The 20,234-nt window shown below is 38.3% G+C and overlaps 1 protein-coding gene across 3 annotated transcripts in view; it reads right to left on the bottom strand.

Moving 5' to 3' along the window:
* DPP10 (dipeptidyl peptidase like 10) overlaps positions 1 to 20,234 on the bottom strand; it is a gene marked incomplete at its 5' end in the record, with an annotated part of 567,722 nt that overhangs the window by 146,464 nt on the left and 401,024 nt on the right. For all 3 annotated transcript variants that reach the window (XM_082483840.1, XM_082483841.1, XM_082483839.1), the window contains 2 exons: positions 1,181 to 1,255; positions 12,427 to 12,521. In XM_082483840.1, the coding sequence (XP_082339966.1) occupies positions 1,181 to 1,255; positions 12,427 to 12,521 (170 nt within the window). The remainder of the gene's footprint in view (positions 1 to 1,180; positions 1,256 to 12,426; positions 12,522 to 20,234) is intronic.

Below are 20,234 nucleotides of genomic sequence, written 5' to 3'. Positions count from 1 at the left end.
CTGAACAGCAGCAGCTCTTTCTTGGTTTATTGGTCAACATAAATTGTAAAAAAAAAAAAAAAAAAAGCTTGATTCAGAATCCACTAGAATTAGTATAAGAAACCCTACTTGAATCTAGTCCCAAGTAAATGAATCCTTTTACATCAACATCTTTAGAATAGAAGATCAGCTTTCAGCACATTTTCAGGTTTGCAGATATAATGATTAAAGCTGCAGGTATACAGATCAATACAGCAATGTTACCAGGAGGCCAGAAAGGTTTGTATACTGACCTGCAAATGGATATTTTCTTGTTCTAAGAATTTCAATCCACAATACACAGTTATTGCATTATCAGTTATCAACACAAAACAATAAGTAAACTCCTATACTGGTGTATAGTCTGATAAACAATAATAATCTTTTATCATTTCTGAACATTGACTTCTGATATTAAGGTCACACATATTTGTAAATTTTACTGTTCCAAAATAAACAAAAGAACCCCAAACAAACCAAACTTGCTTGAATAACCACTCAATCAATCCAGAGCTATTCTGTAATGAATAACAGTTCATATTTTGATAGAACTTTTTGTACAAACCCAGAGGAAATGCACAGAGGAAATTCATAACACCATTTTCATTTTTGTTTGTGTTCAAAGATTTATTTTAGAAAACTCTATATAGTATTATTAATTGAAACTCTTTTTGACAACATAATAGCCTACAAAATTTCTAAATACTATGAGAAACAAAGAATACACCACATTATATCGTCCAAGAGACTTTCAGACTATCACGTTTCAGACTACTGAAGCCAAAAGTAAAACTTGCATGACTTGAATCAGCCTAAAATTTTTTTTAGCGTAGTTCATAAATGACATGTCCAGCTGTTTAAAACAGGAAGGAATATCAAACAATAGGCTTTCAAATAATCAGCTAGTAATAGAACAGTTTAAGTGTTACAAAACCTCTACTACAAATAACCACATGAGATTTCAGAGGAGCTATGGAAATTTACCTCAACTGAGAACTTTGCAGTATTTCTGTACACACTTCACCATCATTTCAGCAGAAGGTTTTGGGAAGAGAAATCACGTACGTGAATCACGTTACATTAGCTGGCATCGCAGACGAAATATACGAAACAAGGGTTTCAGAGTTTTAATTTAGAGGCTGATTACGAAGAGTTATCTTACCTGTTTAACGTCATACGCAAGAAGAACAAATCTTAAGTCTGGTGAAACTGAGTATCTTGACGCTTTGAACGTTACCTAAAATGAAGTAACAATAAAAGTGAGTTTGCAATAAGAAGGGGTTTGTTTTTTTCCCAAATTTTCTTACAGTTAGTTTAAGAACCTCCCATTCATAAGACAGATCTGGTTTAGATCACAAACAGACTCAAATAATTCTTAGTCTAATTTGCTGGTAACGGTACAATGGCAACAGATGAACCTGGCTTCAACACTAAATACCAGTTAAGAAGCTGATGAGTTTGTTATGACTGCAAACACTAAGCTCAAGGATAACATCTATAACTGATTCATTTACAGAGGATGAAGGAAGACGCTTTGGTCGGTGTGTAATTCAGGAACGATTACAAGGGAGATTCACCAGTAGGTTAGGCTTAAAGATAACATAGAAGAAAAAGAATAGGTGTGTGCTATGTCTCTACTGCTTTTCTTTTAACATCATATACATAAACATTTTGCAAGACAACTTGCGCTAAAGAAAAGCCTTTCCTTATAAGAAAGAAAATGCTTAGTGGAAAGTAAAGTGAAACATAAGGTAGCATTATAAAACTAGTATTGCTTTATATCTATCCGAGACTACATGACACCCGATTGAATTCAGGGCTGTAATTTAATCAAGGGGTAATGTTGATGTCAGAAATAATTTAATGCATCTAATGCATGAGGAAGATAAGAATGTGCTTTAAAGGGCACTGAAGGAAATAATTTTAAATGAATCTCAAGACATCTATTTGCAGAATGAATGGAAAAGGGTGAAGAAGTGAAAAATGCAGATAAGAACACAAAAAGCAGGACAGAAAAAATAATAGAACTGCAAAGGTACAAGATGAAAGAAAACAAATAGCTATGCAGAAAAAGATCTATCCACTATTCAAATGAAGGCTTTCCCTTATTTTGCTTCTTAAGCATCCTGTTCTGTTTAGCTTAATCCCACTGCTGAAATTCAACAGAGGTTTAAGGTACACAAACAGGAAGCCACGAACTAATACCTTCAGAATAGCTAAGGAGTTGTTCCTAAAAAAAAATAATTAAATAAATGAAAAGGTAAAAGCTAATCTTCCAGTAAACTGAGAAGATGCTATGTTTTGATATACAGATTAAACTCAGGTTCCTAGGTAATACAATCAGAACCAAGCTATTCAAAGAAATCAAAGGGAAAAATTAGCTTTGAAGATAAACTGTGTATTAACTTGATGCAAGAGCGTGACAATATCAAAAGTTAGAAGATAAATCTGCAGTCTGGAGGAAAGAAGAGGAAAAAAAAACCTAAAAGCATCCTTTTGTATCTACAAAGCATTCAGAACAGATTTGTACTGTGCTCAAACTAGCTTTTATGAGTTAGCCATCTTTAAGCAGAGACTATGTTAATCTATGAATAACATTCCCTTTTCTTGGCACATCACTGAAAACATTTTTAGATGAGAAATTTCTCTGCTTTGTAGCAGTTTATTAATTATTGTCCCACTACCTCAGTCTCCAGCAATATATAATCCAGGCAGCTTTCCAAATTCATTCTCAGGGAGCGTGGTGCTTATCGTTTCACAAATTTAGTAAGAAACTTCAGTCACTGATTATGCCACCACTAAAGTAATGATGCACTTAATGCAAACACCTGAGTAGCTCAGCTGCAAGCTATTGGCAGTTCAAGGCAACACCAGCTACTCACATATTCTGCATCCGGGTATAGTCTTGTGGATTTGGGATTTAAAATCCTTTGAATCCTATTGAAGATGACCTTGTTCATTCAGCTTGCACTCACCTGCAAAATTCTGTTTGCCTCCAGAAACACCTCAGACACATGGTGTACATACAATGCCAATACGCTATAATCTCTTGACTGCAGGTAATGGTTTTGGCAAAATAGTTTTCTGTTTGTTGGTATAATGGCATTATTCTTGTTAAAAGGAGCATAAAGCCATTTCATACTTTTTAATGTTTCACTTAAGAAACAGGAAAATAAAAATTAGACCAGCAGAAATCATGAGTTCATTGCCAAAGCTGATTTAAATTATCATAAAAACATAATTAGCCCATTTTTTAAAGTTGGATTTACAATCAAGCCTTTAAGGAAATTTAATTCTAATAGAATTTCAGAGAGATTTAAGTGACTTAAAGTCACTTAAAAGGATTTAAATTTCCTTAAGAGTTCTGTTTTGGGGTTTTTTTTGGTAAATACAAGCACAATTTTGACAATAAATTCAGAAACTGTCTACTTGTATGCACAGAGGAAGCCCTTGTAGATTAACAACTGGAGAAAAAAAAAAAATCACCTGACTCGTTCCTCCTGCCTAACATAGCAAGTAAGCTCACAATCTCTGAGTTCACTAAAAAAAGACAGATTTGGGGTTTTCCCCATAAAGATGTCTACAGGTATTTCATGAACCAACAGATGCCTGACTGGATGACTGCGGAGACAAGATCAGCTGGTGATGGGCCTAAAAGAAAGTTTCAGTCCCCGCTGTAGGAGGTGAGATGTATGCCACTCAAGCCCTTGGGGGATTGTCTATTGAGACATTCACTACAGGGATTAGATATATTTATTCATTAAAATGAAGTTTGTGAAGACTCTGACCCCAAGGGTTTCTTCTCTTCTCGGGAGAACATATTTTTGAGTTTTAAAGGAAGTGCTGGAAAAATATCATATTGGAAGCATTAGGAATTAAAAAGCCTTGGGTGTCCTGGTATCAAAAATCTGGAGGATGCTTGTTCCACCAGCACGTCTGCATATCTGACTATTTTCCAGCTTCTTGCTTCGTCAGAAGCTGTTGAGCCTTTGTTCAAGAAGACAGACTTAAATGCTGCCCCTTATGACTATGCCTCTATGGTTTATCTGCGCTTGATCTCTAAGAAGGGGAGCTCTGGACAAATAAGCTCTGAAACAGAGAGAAATACAGACGCCCGATTAGGCACAGTCCCTAGATGCAGAAGGAGGGCTACTTTCCCTCTGCATCACTGCACAGTATCAGCTAGTTAGGAGACTGGGAGTAATTCAACACAGTCCTGCACGCCGCACTCCATATACACACTTATCCCCTTTCCAAACCACAACAGAGCAAAGGCAGAAGAGAAGGAAAAAGGGAAGGTAATTCCCTAATATTCATCAGTTCTACCTAGCCACATCAAGACTTCAAATCTCTATAAAACCATCAGCTGGATGCATCTAGAAAACACTTTGACTAGATAAATTGCTGGAATCGCTAAATTAGTTACATTTCACACTGCTGCATTATTCTGAGCCAAAAAAATGTTTTTTAAACACCTGTATACTGCCTTCCCTTCTTAATTCACAATTCTGTCATCCATTTATGCTATATTGCTGGATTTGACATCATTTCACTTTTTCAGACATGAAAGAATGATCCTATATCTGATCGTGCACTCCTCACCCAACCAAAACCCCCACTGACCACACAATTAGATCTAACCGTATTAAACACTGCATTCCTAAGTTTCTTTGAAATACCTCACGTGGTAAGAGTTCTAATCTTCTCCTGACAGTGATGCATGATGTGACGATCCCATGGACAAGGAATGACTGCTAGTCTCGCTGTCACCACAGATTACAAAGGTAAAAGGACACTGTGCATTTAAACAGTCTTTTGCCCTTCACTTTTCCAGCTTCCTTCTCTCACCCACATTCCAAATATGTCTCACTAAACAGAGTTTTTTGCATGGAAACAAAAGAAGATGACAAGAGCTTGAGACAGTAAGAGTGAAAGCAAAAGGAAAAGCAATTCTGCAACAAATAAATATAAGGGAACTTCCCCCACCTGCACACACAATTTGGCTTTTCTTACACCTTTCCATATGGATGATTAAAACGGAAAACAAAATTCTGAGGAACAATATATTCTCAAGTTTGATTTCCAATGTCAATATTGTGCATTGTTGAATTTCTTTTTAATTTTGCATTTTATGTGTGCTTTGCTGTTAAGAGAAACGTCTGTGCTTAAGAGAAGTTTTAGGCTGAGTTTAGGTTCTGCATCCTCAGCAATGGCCCCTCAGTATCAGCTCCCTTTTATTTCTTCCGTTTTCTTAAAGCCTGGTTCCAAGTTATTGATGTACTGGCTACTCCTTTCATCTTTGCTCCATTCTTTCACCTACTATAAAATGTTGGGTTTTCTATTTTTGTGGATTTTAACTACGATAAAATTTAAATGAGCACCTTACTCATAGTCTTTCAAAAATATACCACAGAGCAGACAGATGGAAGTAACCTACAATATAACTCAGAGCTATAAGAATGTATGCTTAACATCTGTCAAACACTTTATAATATTCTTTTTTCATAGTTTCAGTCGGACAGTTTTAAGTGAAATAATACCTCAGAGTTAAAACCAATTAGAGGAAATTTTCACTTTTGTGGAGTTTACTTTGTTGGTGGTGGTGTTTTTTTTTTTCCTTTAGTTTTACTTCTTCTTCTGTTTCAGTTTCTTGTACTTCTGCTTTTCCCAGAAACTTACCTCTTCCACGCTCCTATTACTATCCTTCTCCAATTATTACACAGAATCCCATGATCACAGAATGGTCAGGGTTGGAAGGGACCTCTGGAGATCATCTAGTCCAACCCCCCCCGCCAGAGCAGGGTCACCTACAGCAGTTGCACAGGACGGCGTCCAGGTGGGTTTGGAATGTCTCCAGAGTGGGAGACTCCACCAACTCTCTGGGCAGCCTGTGCAGGTGCTCTGCCACCCTCAAAGGAAAGACGTTCCTCCTCATGTTAAGATGGAACTTCCTATATTCAAGTTTGTGCCCATTCCCTCTTGCCCTATCATGGGCACCACTGAGAAAAGACTGTTCCCATCCCCCTGCCACCCTCCCTTTAAGTATTTATAAGTATTGATAAGATCCCTCCTCAGTCTTCTTTTCTCTAGACTAAAAAGACCCAAGTCCCTCACCCTTTCCTCATAAGAGAGGTGTTCCAATCCCCTAATCATCTTCATAGCCCTTTGCTGGACCCTCTCCAGCAGTTCCCTGTCCTAATTATTGCTTAGTGCTCACTTTACACACATTTTGGCTTTTAAAAGTTTTGTTATTCATCCATGATAAAATATTTCAAGACCCCTAGAATGTTACTTTAAAGCCTGCTGGCAATACTACTATGTAAGAAATTATACATCTCTGATACATAGGTATCATTTACCTACATCTGTATCAGAATTTTAACTTAATGGTATAACTGAACACTGATGTATGGGAGTTCATTAGCATTCATAGGTATTCAGCTCCACTTATGAGACAGGCATTGACCGAATGGCAATGCATAAGAGGAATCAGATGGGACAGAATTACACTGGTTGCAAAAAGAGAAAGCATTTGGCATGTAGCAGTTTCCTCGGGTGGTACCAGCAATCAAGGGAATGATGGGACCTTCCTTCCATTACCACTGCTATGTCTGAAAGAAGATGGACCACGGGGAGGTGAGATGAGAGAGCAGCTGAGAGTGGAGCCTAGCTGAAGAGCAAGCCTCGTAGCAGTAAAAACAGGGGACCTCAGAGAAGAGAGTCAGGTTGTAATTAGGAAAATGCACGATAATTAGAATGTGAAAAAACGTGGGTTTCCAAGGTTACATTTCTTAACACACTATTTCTTGTGTCATCTGAGCATTTAATCTAGATCCAAAAATGCTGCAATGCTATGTGTTGTAACTGTTAACACTCAGGTTTCCTCTCCAGTGTAAAAGATGAATGTGCCTTAAAACATGATCGAAGCTGAACTCTACCCTATGGATGGGGCCATGCTGGACAGCTGGTTATCAAAACCACCAACCAAATTCCCCAAACCCGCCTGAAACTCCTCATGTAGTCTCAAAATAATTTCACACACATGAGGAGGTGACTGTAGGACATAAAAATACATGAACAGATCTGTGGAGCTCACAGGAGCCTTGCACCATTGTCTCCCTAGCAGACAATAACCTCTAACCAGTAAATCACGGAATTTTCTTCCTCCTATTGCCCATCTTTGATATAGTTAACCCTTAAATATTTTCTATATCAAGGAATGATCGCATCAGGACTGTTATTTAGAGAGCTCCCACACAGAGCTACCCTAACCTGACAGTTTGGAGTACTGTCCCCTGCATTTTGTATGTTGAAACCTCCCTCACTTGGACAAAAACCAATGGCCACCACCAAACCGCAGTGACTGCAAACCCTTCCATCTGTCAGGCTTTCCCATCTCTATGTACAGTGGTGCACCGCAACAATAAACCCAAACTCATAAAAACCCCTATACCGAAAAGGTTTTGCTGCGGGGGTTATTTAACATTTAGAGGAGCATGGGAGAGCAGAGATAATGTTACAGTGTTCATAACTACCTATTTACAATGTGTCTGGGTCATTAAAATGTCCAGTGTTGTAACAATTACTAATATTTATGTGGTCATATAATGTTGTTTAATGTATTTACCATTATTCACCCTTTCATTAATCTCTTACACAAGGCTCTTAAAATATAAGCATGTAAACTACTCTTGCAATTAAATCTACATTAATCAACAGAGGTACGATAATTGCATTAAGATGCTGCACCGAGTTTCCCATCAAAAGAGGTAGGAGATGTGGTGGTGGGGAACACAAAACCAAACCAAACCAAACCAACAAAAAGAAGAGATCTATCAAGAAAAAGGCCTGTTTATGCACAACGCTCTACAAACCACCACAAAACAGTCCCTGCCAAAAGCTTTGCTCAGACCAACGCTCTCATTCTCTGCTTTTGGCTGCAAGGCCTCCACAGGGTATTCACAACGGGGCTGCCACAGCCTAATCATGATTCATGAGCCAAGACTACTCCCGCTCTGCTCACCCTTCTGATGCCATCCCCTAATTAGCAGGCAGCAAGAAGTAATCCTTCTCTCTCCACCCTTGTGTAAAAGATGGTCCACAGCAATACGACAATGCAGCATACTCTCGGGTATATTCCTGGCAAGCCTCTGAAAACAGGTTTGCAACTTGGTAAGATCTGTTTGCTGTGCATCAGGATGCAGTTTCCCCTTGAGCTTGAAAAGAGCTGTGGAAAGGCACCGAAATCAAGCGGGAGAGTAAGTCAGGAATTGCTGGGTTGAAGAGGAGGCCAAAGCATACAGCTGGGGGGGAAGCTGTTGTAAATACAAGATTCTGTTCTAGCGTTTCCAAACTGAAAACAATTATACTTGTATTGTCGGGCATCACAAACAAATCAAAAGCCTTTTATTCGATGATTCAAAATATATCCCATCATCTACACTTGAAAGGCTTAAGGAGCCACACAAGATTCATTTCTGACCCAGGATCCTGGACTGAGTGTTTGTTAGGGTGTACGCATGGCATCCGAAAAATTTTGCATACATCCACCACAAAAACAGTGGAACTGAGGGCTAACAAATAACAGTCTTACCCCTGTCATAATCACTGCAGCTTTTTTTTAAGAGGGAGAAATGAAGGCACATTTCTAAAGGCTTCTTTCAAAGGGTTTAACACATCTGGAAAGTACCACAACAGAACACATAGTCCCTACACACGTTTTCTCTCCTGCTTGTGTTTGCTTTTTTCATTTTGTTTTGGATTCAAGGATTGGAAAACAGACTAGACAGGCTGAGCTAGAAGCATGATAAGGGACCAGATGGACAACCGCCCCTGAGCAAAAGAAACCATGTGGTCCTCCATGCTCTCCTCCCAGCTCAGCCAGATCTTGTGGCTGGGTTGTGTACGAACCCGTAACCTGCTCTTAGTGACTTTATGTAGTAGTTGACTGCAAAAGGTATAAACAAAATGCTTGTTAAACACTGAAATTCCTTAGATAAATATGGCATAATGTTACTTATTTTGGAACTACATTGTGTAATGAAGTATTGCTAAATGCTGAAAAACTGGTAGGCATGTCATTTACGATCATGGTGATAGGCACCTCAGATAGATGATAGAGAACATATTGTAATCACATATCGAGGCGGCATCGCAAACATCAGGATGCCACACAGTGATTAATGTCTAGGGCTTTTTTTGGCTCCATTTAATAGAGGACTTGCCCAGCCTCCAGCTGTTAACATTTATATGCCGCTGGCTCAGAATATTAACTGTTTATTAGACAGCTTAAACAGGATGCACTACACGAATACACTCAGAGGACAAATATGTATTAGAAAGTGCCTTTAAATTATGATCTCCATAGATGCTGACAGATATTCTTTGTGCTTTACAAGCTACTCTTTTCACTTTTGTCGATGTATTTATTATCCATAATATTGCTTTGCTGATAGTTTAATCATATAAAGGCCAGATCGTTTTACTAATAGATTGATTATAGAAGAGGATTCCATTGAAAGGGCGAATGAAGTGCAGTAATTTCTTCAACTTCTGAATAAAACCCAATGAAACTGGAAAAAAGCACTTTAATTCAGGAAGTTTGGATAGATACTTCCCTATGGAAGAGAAATAGACATCTGAGAATGGCAAAACACTACTAGCCTTTCTTCGTTCCAGGTGCATGACTCCTTTTAATGGTATGTTTTAAAGTTGGGGTTTTTTTTTAACTGTAGTCTGCTTTTTTGCTGGTACACACGCATAGCAGCTCTTCAGTAGGTCTATCTGACTTTTAGACAATAAGCAACGCAAAGAAGGATAGAAGAAATGTACTTTGCACAAAATGGCAGATGCAAAAGAAGAGCCAGTGATCTGTACACAGGGGAAGACTGCTTCAGGGGATTAGTAATGAGGAAAAAAGAAAGTCTCTTCTGAGCTGCTGGTTCAAATACAGCCCAATCAGCAGTGACAGAGTCATTACGGGCCCCTTGCCTCTGCGCAATGAGTTTATCATGGCAGTTTCATTTTCAATGGACAATTATCAACATTACTAAGAAAAACCTGCCACTTCTGCGGGCTGCTTGAGCAGAGAGGCAAACAGGAGAGGGAACGCAGATTGAAAGCAGACTAATAAATCCCATCGAAAGGTGACTCTTCCATGACTAAAACGTTTTGATAAGGAAGAATGAGGGGACTTGCATTGTCACTGCCTATGTTGGATCTGTGCTGTATTTTTTATTAACACAAGACAGCTCTGCAGAGTCATTAAACCAGCACCATTCTAATTATGCACCAGTGATTAAGCAGATGTGACACTGAGCGAGGAAAATGTTTGATTAACGATCCAGGTGTCTAACTTTGGAAGAGTACATTTTAGGGACAATGGAGCCTAGAAGGACAAGACAGCTTTTGATTCAGCCATACAGTCTGCCCCTGTAGGGTTATGATCTCCTGTTGGGATCGCTGGCCACCTTGTCAACAGACAACTCAGCACAGCAACATTTCCCATTGCTCTCTGCCAAACATGCACCAGCAAACTTACTGTGTCTTCTGCTCTGTTTGCAGGTTTTATTCTACTTCCATATGAATAATCATTGCTGGAATTCACTTTATTCACCTCTAACACTCTCAGCTTTTGACTGTGTACAGAGAGGAGCTTTGCAGGAGAAAACATGCTTACGTGTTTATTTGTCTGTGTTCCATACATAATTGTTAAATGGTTGCTTGACTATAATCCAGTTTGGATCAGTTTCCCACATCTAATTAAGAGCAGCTATCTAGTGTCTAGCGCTCTCTCAGTCTGCGTGACTTAAGGATAAATCAGTTCCATAAAAAGCCCAGAGAAGAGCAACTTTCCAAAAAGAGGCAATGCTCGCAGTGTAAAGCAGCCTGTCCATACTGATCCATCATTACTTGGCAAGACTGGTTTATCATAATGGCCTGAATAGCCTGTCATGTTGGCGTTACACTTGACATCGCACGAGCCAAATACTTGCAGCCAAAAGCGTATGAATTCATCTGTGAGGAAACTTAAGTCTTGTGGTTAAAGTCAAGTTTTCTAGCCAAGGGTGTCCAAGCAGCTGCTTGCATTCAGGTTATACACTAAAAGCAACACACAGGCCCGACAGAGTTAATCCTCTACTTAGCTAGGCAGGTGCTCACACACACACAGCTAAGCGGGAAAATGCTTCTACAACACTTTGTGGTTTGCACTTCACAGAAATTCACCTTTTCACCAACTTTTAATTGAGTCTGCCAGTCTTTGGGGGGCTAGGAGGTTCCCTGTGACGCACCCCAGCATATGGCAGGGTGCATCTTACCAAAAGGGAGCCTCACACACACTCCACTAACATACAATTTTCTCCTTCCTTCTCCTTCATCTTTTCAAATTGACCTAGGAAGCCAGCATCAAGTTCTTTCTCCTGAACTTCTGCTCTCCTCTTTCTAGTTTGAGGAGTTAGAAGAAAAGGTCACCAGGGACTTCATGCTTTGAAATGAGGAATCTGTATCAGCAAAGGCCAGGAACAGACCAGGAATAAAAGCAGCCTTTGTCAAAGACCGCTGATGACAATGAGTCATCCTTTTGGGTCTGCAGGTGCAAAACATTTTACTAAATTAAAAATACAGGGATTAACAATAACAACCAGTGGTCTGTATGGAGTATTTATGAGGAAAGATTGACAAGTCATGCTTTTATGCTGCAAAATGCTGATAAACGAGAATTACAGGGTAGGATATAAGTGGTATCACTGAGAACAACAGCATCAACCAAAGCAAAAGAAAATGTAGACTAAGGCATTAAAATATTTCTTAGCAATTACTGCTAGTCAGAAACATGCAAACCACTCATGTGTATACTAATTACTGGTCAGGAGGAATAATCCCCAACCATCTAGTTTGCCATTAAAGCACAGAGGAACAAGTAAGCCATAGATTAACAGGACTAGGAAATACATTTATCTTTGCATATTTAATTGCTTAAAGGAAAATCTTCATATGACTTTTGAACACTCCTCCCCTTTTCTAATGGGGAAAAGCTCTCAACATTTTGAGTAGCATTCCCTCATTCTATGAAATTTCTTATTATAATAGCCATCAGGTAGTTTCACCGGCACATATGCCAGGCATGATCCTTCAAGTGGCCTGAACAAAGCATGGACTACAGCCAACAACATATCCAACAACATTTTGGTTATTTACACATAGGCTGAATAAAACAACAAATAACTTCAACCAGAAATTGCGCACTGACAGAGGAATGGATTATACTTTCCATTTATATATAATGTACTCTAGGTTATAAACGTATTTTCTGTAACCTTTCAATATTATACTCTCTCACTCCTGTTGAAGGAAAAAAATGCTAGCAGACTTCCACTAAGAAACAAATAAATAATATATTTTACTTACAAAAGTTGTATTTTCCAATAATAATGTAGTTGTATTTGTTTCTACATTCAGTTCAACAACATGTCCATTCCTATTTTTATACACCACTGCTGTATCTGCAACAACAAAGGCATTAACAGTTAGCAAACACATTGTGTATTTAATACATCTGCAGAGAAACCCAGCATATTAGTCATTAGAATATCTTCATTACAATATGCAAACAAGATCGAGAGAATTGCACTCATAATATCTAGTTTTGTTGATTTGCCTCATGAACTTCAAAAATATCTGTTTATTCCATATACCCTGTTCACTTCACTCAGAAATATGATTTCATATAAATGAAAACATTTTCCATGGCAAAAATGGGATTGCTGTAAATGAAGTGACATCTTGAACATAAAACTGCTCTCACCTAAATATCACTGTGACTCTGACACCGTAAGGTCCAACCCTATTCCCTATGAAAAGGGCCATATACCAAATTAAAGTTTTGCAAAGAAAAAGGCTTTTGCTGGACACCATAGTCATATATCTCCTTAGAAGAGATTCTAAGAACACTCCTGTACTATTCTGTATCTCTGGTAACTGGATTTACAAAGATACGTACTATATCTTAAGACAGTCTATGTGGTGTGTGATTAGTGCTGGGCCACAGAATACAAGACCATCACATAAGCTGAATGTTAGCAGAAAAGGGTGAAGGCTAAAGAGGACCACTTGTAGAACATTTAAAACACTGTAGGATGAACAGTCGTAATTTTTTCCTTCTACCACTTACTTGAATTATAAGTTTACATATGAAAAATAATCGAATACACCTGAACTAAAGAAAAAAAAAATACAAAATTAATGGTGGCTCCTATGAAAAAGGCTTTGTATCTGTTTGTACCATTACCTGCAAAATTACTAAGAAATACATAACTACATAAGCCTTGATTTAAAAAAAAATAATTGGTCCCAAATTTCCCACTATTTCTAATAAAAGATTGAATAGATTGACTGCTGATTCTTTCATGTTATTTAAAACCCATGTAAATGATAATCAAATGAACCTACTTTGTTATAACAAAGAAGAAAGCATAAGGAAAGTTCTCAATTAAGCCTAAAGGAAACACAAAGGAACTTTACTAATCCTCAGTAATGTCTGAGAAGTTCATTACAGATCCCTGAATTTTATGAAGTGAGAAGTAAACATGACTGGAGAAAAAGGTTGTGCTATCATAAAAAATATGCTTCACTTATTCGGAAAAATGTAGCTGTATTTTAATTGACTCCACAGAAACTCTAGACATACAGCACTACTGAATATCCTCTGTTATGTTCTGTAAAATTAATGAAGCCTCATTTTAAGAGCTTACTAAATTATCTTAGGATCATGGCTGGGAAGTGGGGTGGGATTGATGGAGTTCAGGACAGGATTATCGGAGCTGTTGTTTAGGAAGAAAAATTAGACTGTGAAGTGTGGAATTAATAGCAACTTCTAATAAAGAAAAATATTTCAAATATTCATTTTGAATAACAAGAGGTAACACTTTGTAGAAAGTTATTGTGGTTTCAGGTTACTGGCTACTACAGAACATTAAAGTTTTTGCAACTTCTTTTAGGGTTTTTTGCATGTATGCTTTTAGGTACCCTAGCACTGAAAAGCCCCAATGATGTTGTACCACGGTGCTACGCAATATTATAAAAAAAATAAAGTTGTCTGCAAAAAGAGCTGAAAAGGTACATATAACCCACAGACGTTGGACACCTGTCAATAAGTAGCCATGTTCATTCCCCCTGCTTGAACAATGCTCTGAATGAGACATTTTTGGTCCATAGGTGAGACTAACATGCTACCCAAATCCAAACAACAGTATCAGAACGCAACTACTTCTCAGTTATCTACTTTTCTACACCATGTACATATGGCCAATAGGATTTATAGCATCAAATACAGACTGGGCGGAGAATGGATTGAGAACAGCCCTGAGAAGAAAGTTCAAAGACATCTAGGTCGTGTATATATATATATATATATACAGTTAGGGAAAAGTTGATTACAGGTATGGACGTTGGGATGTGTGGAAGAGCTCAGCAAAGAAAATGACAGAATCAGCAGCCCTGGGACGTTTTTTTTGTAAAGATATGCTTCAGATCTTTATGTCAAGAATTAATTTATTCTGAATGCGGGTAAAAATATAAAAGGTTGATTTTGGATGGCTGTTGAGATCTCTTCTGGCCTGGAATCTGTGGATTTAACTCCCTCTATTGATTTTCTTATCCCCTTCTGCAATGAATCTTTGGAAATACAGGTTTGTCTGCAGAATATAACTCGTGTTTGTAGCTCTGCCTAAGACAATTTTAATAAAAATCTCAAAGCTAGAGTTTTTTTAGTTGACTGCCTGTGGGATCAAGGGATATTTATTTTTCCTTCTGATGCATAATTCGTCTGCTGTTTGTGCCTTCTACTCCACTTTCCGACAAACTATCAAATATTGATCTCAGCTGCAGATGGGATACTGGGGTTGGTTAGTGCTGCAGCCCCGTTCAGAGAATCCACGCGGGTGTATACCTGGTACGATGCTCAAAGGCACAGCATGCAAATTCCACAAATCTCAGAACAGAAATTTTTCCCAGGCAGACAAAATGGACTACCACTCTTTCTCCCCTCCCTTGCCTTACCCTGCAGCGAGTGGTTTAGTTTACCTGCTGAAATGGTTTGGGGATAGTTTACCAAATTGATTCACTCGATCGCAGGGGTTTCAACAAGGACTGCCGTAAATATCTTTCTTGTTCTCTGTGTTACATATTTAAGGTTTTTCATCAGAACTGTGGTGTCTAGTTTAATTGAACTAATTGGGTTTCTTCAAAGACAAACTTATTGACTGTCAGAATAAGGAAACAAACTTGGTGATTCAGCACTAACTCTGATGACAGACAGAAAAGGGTAGGGGAGGCACAGCTATTATTATAGATAACTACCTTTGGGAAGAATTTATTCCCCCTTGATTTTGAGCTTATTTCTAAACCCCACTCTGAGGGAAGCTGCCTCGTAGACATACAACTCTACGGACCAAACTTGCTGCTGAACAGGCTCTCTACAACTTATTTGGCTTTCACAAAGAATGTAACATTAAATAAATAATACATGAAAACAAACTTTAAAACCAAAATTCTTCTGTGATTATTGCAGTGTAATAATTTCATCTGAGTCAGTAACATAAATATTACATCCTCTTACAAAATTATATTAGATGTAGACCCAGCAATAAATTATTTTATCATTGTGAGGCTAAATGTCCAAATCCTTATGCTATTGTATGTTTTTAAAAGTAAATCTTTTCACCACGTGCTCTATCTCTAGGCAAAGAATGTGGAACACATGTTCTGCTGAAATGATTAATCCATAACATTTAAATCATAGTTTGGACATAGGTATCAGTATCATAAATATAACCCTCAGTGATGCAACTATTATGTAAATATGGCATCATAATAATCTCAGGTGTTTTTAAAATGAAAGCAGCGTTTCATATAAATAGTTTTACTATAGCTATTGTTCCTGTTTTAGGTTCAACACAGGTTCAGGTTCTGCTCAGGGTCAGAATATGTGTTGTTTGTAGCAGATACAGCTCTATACTGTGCATGGCCTAATATATATTGTTCCAGGGCATGTCAAAGTACAGGCAAAATATCATAAAATGCAAAGAAATCAATGCAAAACTTTTTGCATTTGACAAGCAGCTTGACCCCCATCAATTCTACAATACCTTCTTTACCCTCATTTATTGAATTTACTCTCATTTATTGAATTGACAACACTCTGCCATGTCCAAAATCCTACAGAATTAATTCACAGCACTTTCTGTTCCAATTAGTTTCATGTGGCCTTGTGTATGTTCACATTACCGAAAAAAAAAATCAGACCCTTTTAAATTCTGACGACAAATTATGTGTTACTTGGGGGAAAAAATTGACTAACTCCCATCCTGAATTACATCACCATCATTGAAAAATCAAGCCTTGAATTGTGCTAGTGTAAGAATTTGGCCTGGGTCTATATGGCCTTTAACGATTTAGATTTCTGAAAGCAGGACACTGAATGGTGGTGGTTTATGTGATGAGTGTAAACTCTGATTTCACACATCACTGAACTCAGGCAACTCATCCTGTAATTTAAATTACACAGACTTGGTTGAAAGGGCAAGTTACCATATACTTTAAAGCAAACCTGAACTGTGACTAAACTTTCATATTCCAGACACTTACTATTGTTTCGAGCCAGACTCTATTATCTTTACTCAAAATTACTATATCTGTAAGCAATGCCATGAGAAGTGGCATCTAGACTGCAATTGCTTTGCCAAATAAATCATCTAATTATTTCAAACAACAGCTATGTGACATTACAGGCTGAGAGAGTTGGGGTTGTTCAGCCTGGAGAAGAGAAGACTCTGAGCACACATTACAGCAGCTTTCCAGTACTTAAAGGGGGCTTATGGGAAAGCTAGAGAGGGACCTTTTTACAAGGGCATGTAGTGATAGGACGAGGGGGAATGGCTTCAAACTGGAAGAGGGGAGACTTAGATTAGATATTAGGAAGAAATTTTTCACTCTGAGGGTGGTGAGGCACTGGCCCAGGTTGCCCAGAGAAGCTGTGGCTGCCCCATCCCTGGAGGTGTTCAAGGCCAGGCTGGATGGGGCTTTGAGCAGCCTGGTCTGGTGGGAGGTGTCCCTGCCTATGGCAGGGGGGTGGGAACTAGATGATCTTTAAGGTCCCTTCCAACCTAAACCATTCTATGATTCTATGATCCACTGAGCTGTTTCATTATTCTCTTTCACTAGTGTTCCCCAAATGAACACTAATTGTTCTTTCACCAACTTGAAAAACAAGACTTACTTAAAGAGAGTCACTGAACCTTAATTCACAATACAATTAAATAGGGCAATTATTTCCTCAGAAACCAACCTTTTCCTTGTTTAGAGATGCACAGGTCTGTTGTGTTAGAAACTTTATTACATATCTTCACTTTCCTCCTCCAAAGAATTAGGAAAAAAAAAAAAAAGACAATACAAAAGGTAATAGATAAAAAAAGCACACAAAGAGCTGAAGTGATTTGCTGCAGGTCACACAGGATTTCAATAGCATGGTGAAGAACTAAAGACTCTTGATCTTTAGACTCGTGCCCTATTCACTTTCACCTCTGTACTTATCCAACTTTTTAGTAGTTGGAAGTTTTCTTCTTTTATTGGTGGTATCTGCATATTCAGACCTGTACATGACACACAAAGATCCAGGCTATATATCACTTTTTTTTTTTTTTTCCCCACAGAGTCACTCCAAGAGATTCCCTGTGAATGTTAAACTCTTGACACACTTATTAAGTGTGTATTTTGGCTGTAAAAGTCAAGAAAAAGTTAGTCATGTCCTACATGTGAATGACAAAGACGAAGTGAAATGTTTTGTCATTTCTGTAGGTCTCTAAATCTGGGATATATTACAGGAGATCCCAGACCACTAGAGATATGAGACATGACCAGTTAACCAAGTGCCAAAAGTCATCAGTGTTGTACTTGGAAAGATCCAACAGCCTCAGGAACAAGTGGGGATCCCGTGATAAAGCATAAAAGCCAGAACCCTGCCCTGTATGGACTCTGAGAACTTATGAAAACTAAAAGAGGCAGCTTAGGCTCACTAAAGACACAGGAGCTAGGAGATTCCTGAATCTGAGCCTCCAATATTCTGTGCACGCTTCATCTTAGCCACGCAAGAGTTGCATTGCTAGCAGTGGGTTTATTTTATTGAATATTATTCTATTCCATTCACAGGACTGTTAATGTAAATTTTGTTTGGCAAATAAAAGTACTTTGGTAGAATATTTGCTGAATTTGGATTATTTGTTGATAACAAGGCTTATTTGGAAACATGCCACGTCCGACTTGCTAGGACCTGGTTCAGTTGTGTTTTAGAACTTACTAATACTGATACTGAATAGTTGGAAGAAAAACCTGTTTTATAAAGAAGGTATACAGAGCACAGACAGTTAATTGCTGGCTAATTTGTACATAGCACTATAAATCTTGGCCTAAGCTAGTTACCTAAAAGGAGTCCAGAAGTACTAGGCACTGACATTATTTAAGTATTCACATCCTAACCTCCCCTCGCTTAAAAATGATGACTGGTACAGAAATCTGATGGGCTTTTGTCCGTTTTGTTTTCTCTGTTCTTATGATAACACAGAACAGCGACCCAAACCTGGTGCTTCCTCTCATCCAGCAAGTACCACAGCAAGAGGAGCAGAGACATCCTCCCATCCCTCAAGCAGAGCCTGCCTTTCGCTCGGCCGGAGGAGGCCAAGCTGATGAGCCCCGGGGCTCCTGTTGGAGGGCAGGGCCCAAGGACTTTGCTGGGGGTACAGCAGCAGCAGTACTCAGGCAGTTTTGCACATAGGAACCACCAGATATTAAGGCAATCTATCAAACAGTCTTGAGAGCTTAAGTAGCATCTACAAGGTGAAGGAAACAAGAACAGACAACCATGCAACGCTGAAAATCTGTTCCACAATATCTAGAATAAGGAGGGCTCAGGGCAGTCTTCTGAAATTACTGATAGCGTTAACCCGAGGATCGTAAATGCTTGTTTTCCCGTTGAAAATATTTACTAAGTTTTGGTTTGTTTAAATAAAATTCTCTTCTGCGGCACAAAGAGCAGCATTAGCAAATCAAAGTCCTCTTTTTCCTTATATTTTACATTTTTTCGAAATACAAACATAAGAGAAGGTTGATACCTTGCCGTCAACACATATGTCAATCAGCCTTTGCTGTACACAGTATTATTAGAACTGCAGATGGCATTTCATTAAATTGATTATAGAAAATGTCATGCTAATTAAAATAGAGAATGCTTTCTGATTTAATGAACAGGAGGTGCTAGACAAATCTTTGTCTAATTAAGTGTTTTCTAATTAAATAAAATAGTCATTTACAAAGATATTACAGATACAGACCAAATTTCAATATGCCAGCTAAGTCACGTGTCAGCTGAGCAAGATTTCAACTGCTTTTCTAAAAGTTTAGGCTCTTTCAAGTAGTCCTTTCAAGAAAACATTTATTCTCCACTACTTTTTTAATGTAAACTGTGAGTCTTCTAGGTAATCTTTCATTATACAGAAGATTCCCTATTCAAAATGTCTTGCAGAGTTGTAGGCACAGGTAATGCCCGTACTTTCTGACTTCTACAGGTCTTCTACTTCCCTTTCCCTTCTAATGCCCAACACAATCTAACCAAAAAGCAGGTGGAGATCTTACGGCACAGTAGCTACAGAAATGGAAGCGACACAATCACAGTAGCATCCCTCTGGACACAAACAAATTAGCTCTGCTGAGAAGATGGACTTCTCAGTTATTACACAGAGCTGCATTAACATAAAGATACAGCCTGAGAGAGCAGATCTCAACTGTTTTGCTGATATTAATGGATTAATTAGCTTAACCAGAACAGCCTGGGTATTTTATTTAATTATGCTTTATGGCACGTTGTATATTTGTGCAGGAAGGGGTAACTAGCACAAACTGGGAGCACAGGCATTTGCACAAAACCTACCCTCCTCCTTTCTTGAACTCCAGAATAAAGTGACTCTAGATTGGTCCAAAACATTCAAATCTCCATCCTTTATCAATGGATCCTCCTTTCTTGCCTAACCTTGTTGTCAGATATCATACCAAATCATGCTCAACTCATGCTGATTTTCAGTGGTCCCGATTACTTTAGCGTATCAATATATGAAAATCAACTCTCTCAACAGTCGCTATTTCTTCCCTATCGTGCAATTGCACAGGAT

This window comes from Vanellus vanellus, assembly GCF_965231255.1.
Source record: "Vanellus vanellus genome assembly, chromosome: 5".
NCBI lineage: Eukaryota > Metazoa > Chordata > Aves > Charadriiformes > Charadriidae > Vanellus > Vanellus vanellus.
Note: the sequence above shows the minus strand (reverse complement) of the source record. Positions and strands in the feature narration are given on the sequence as shown.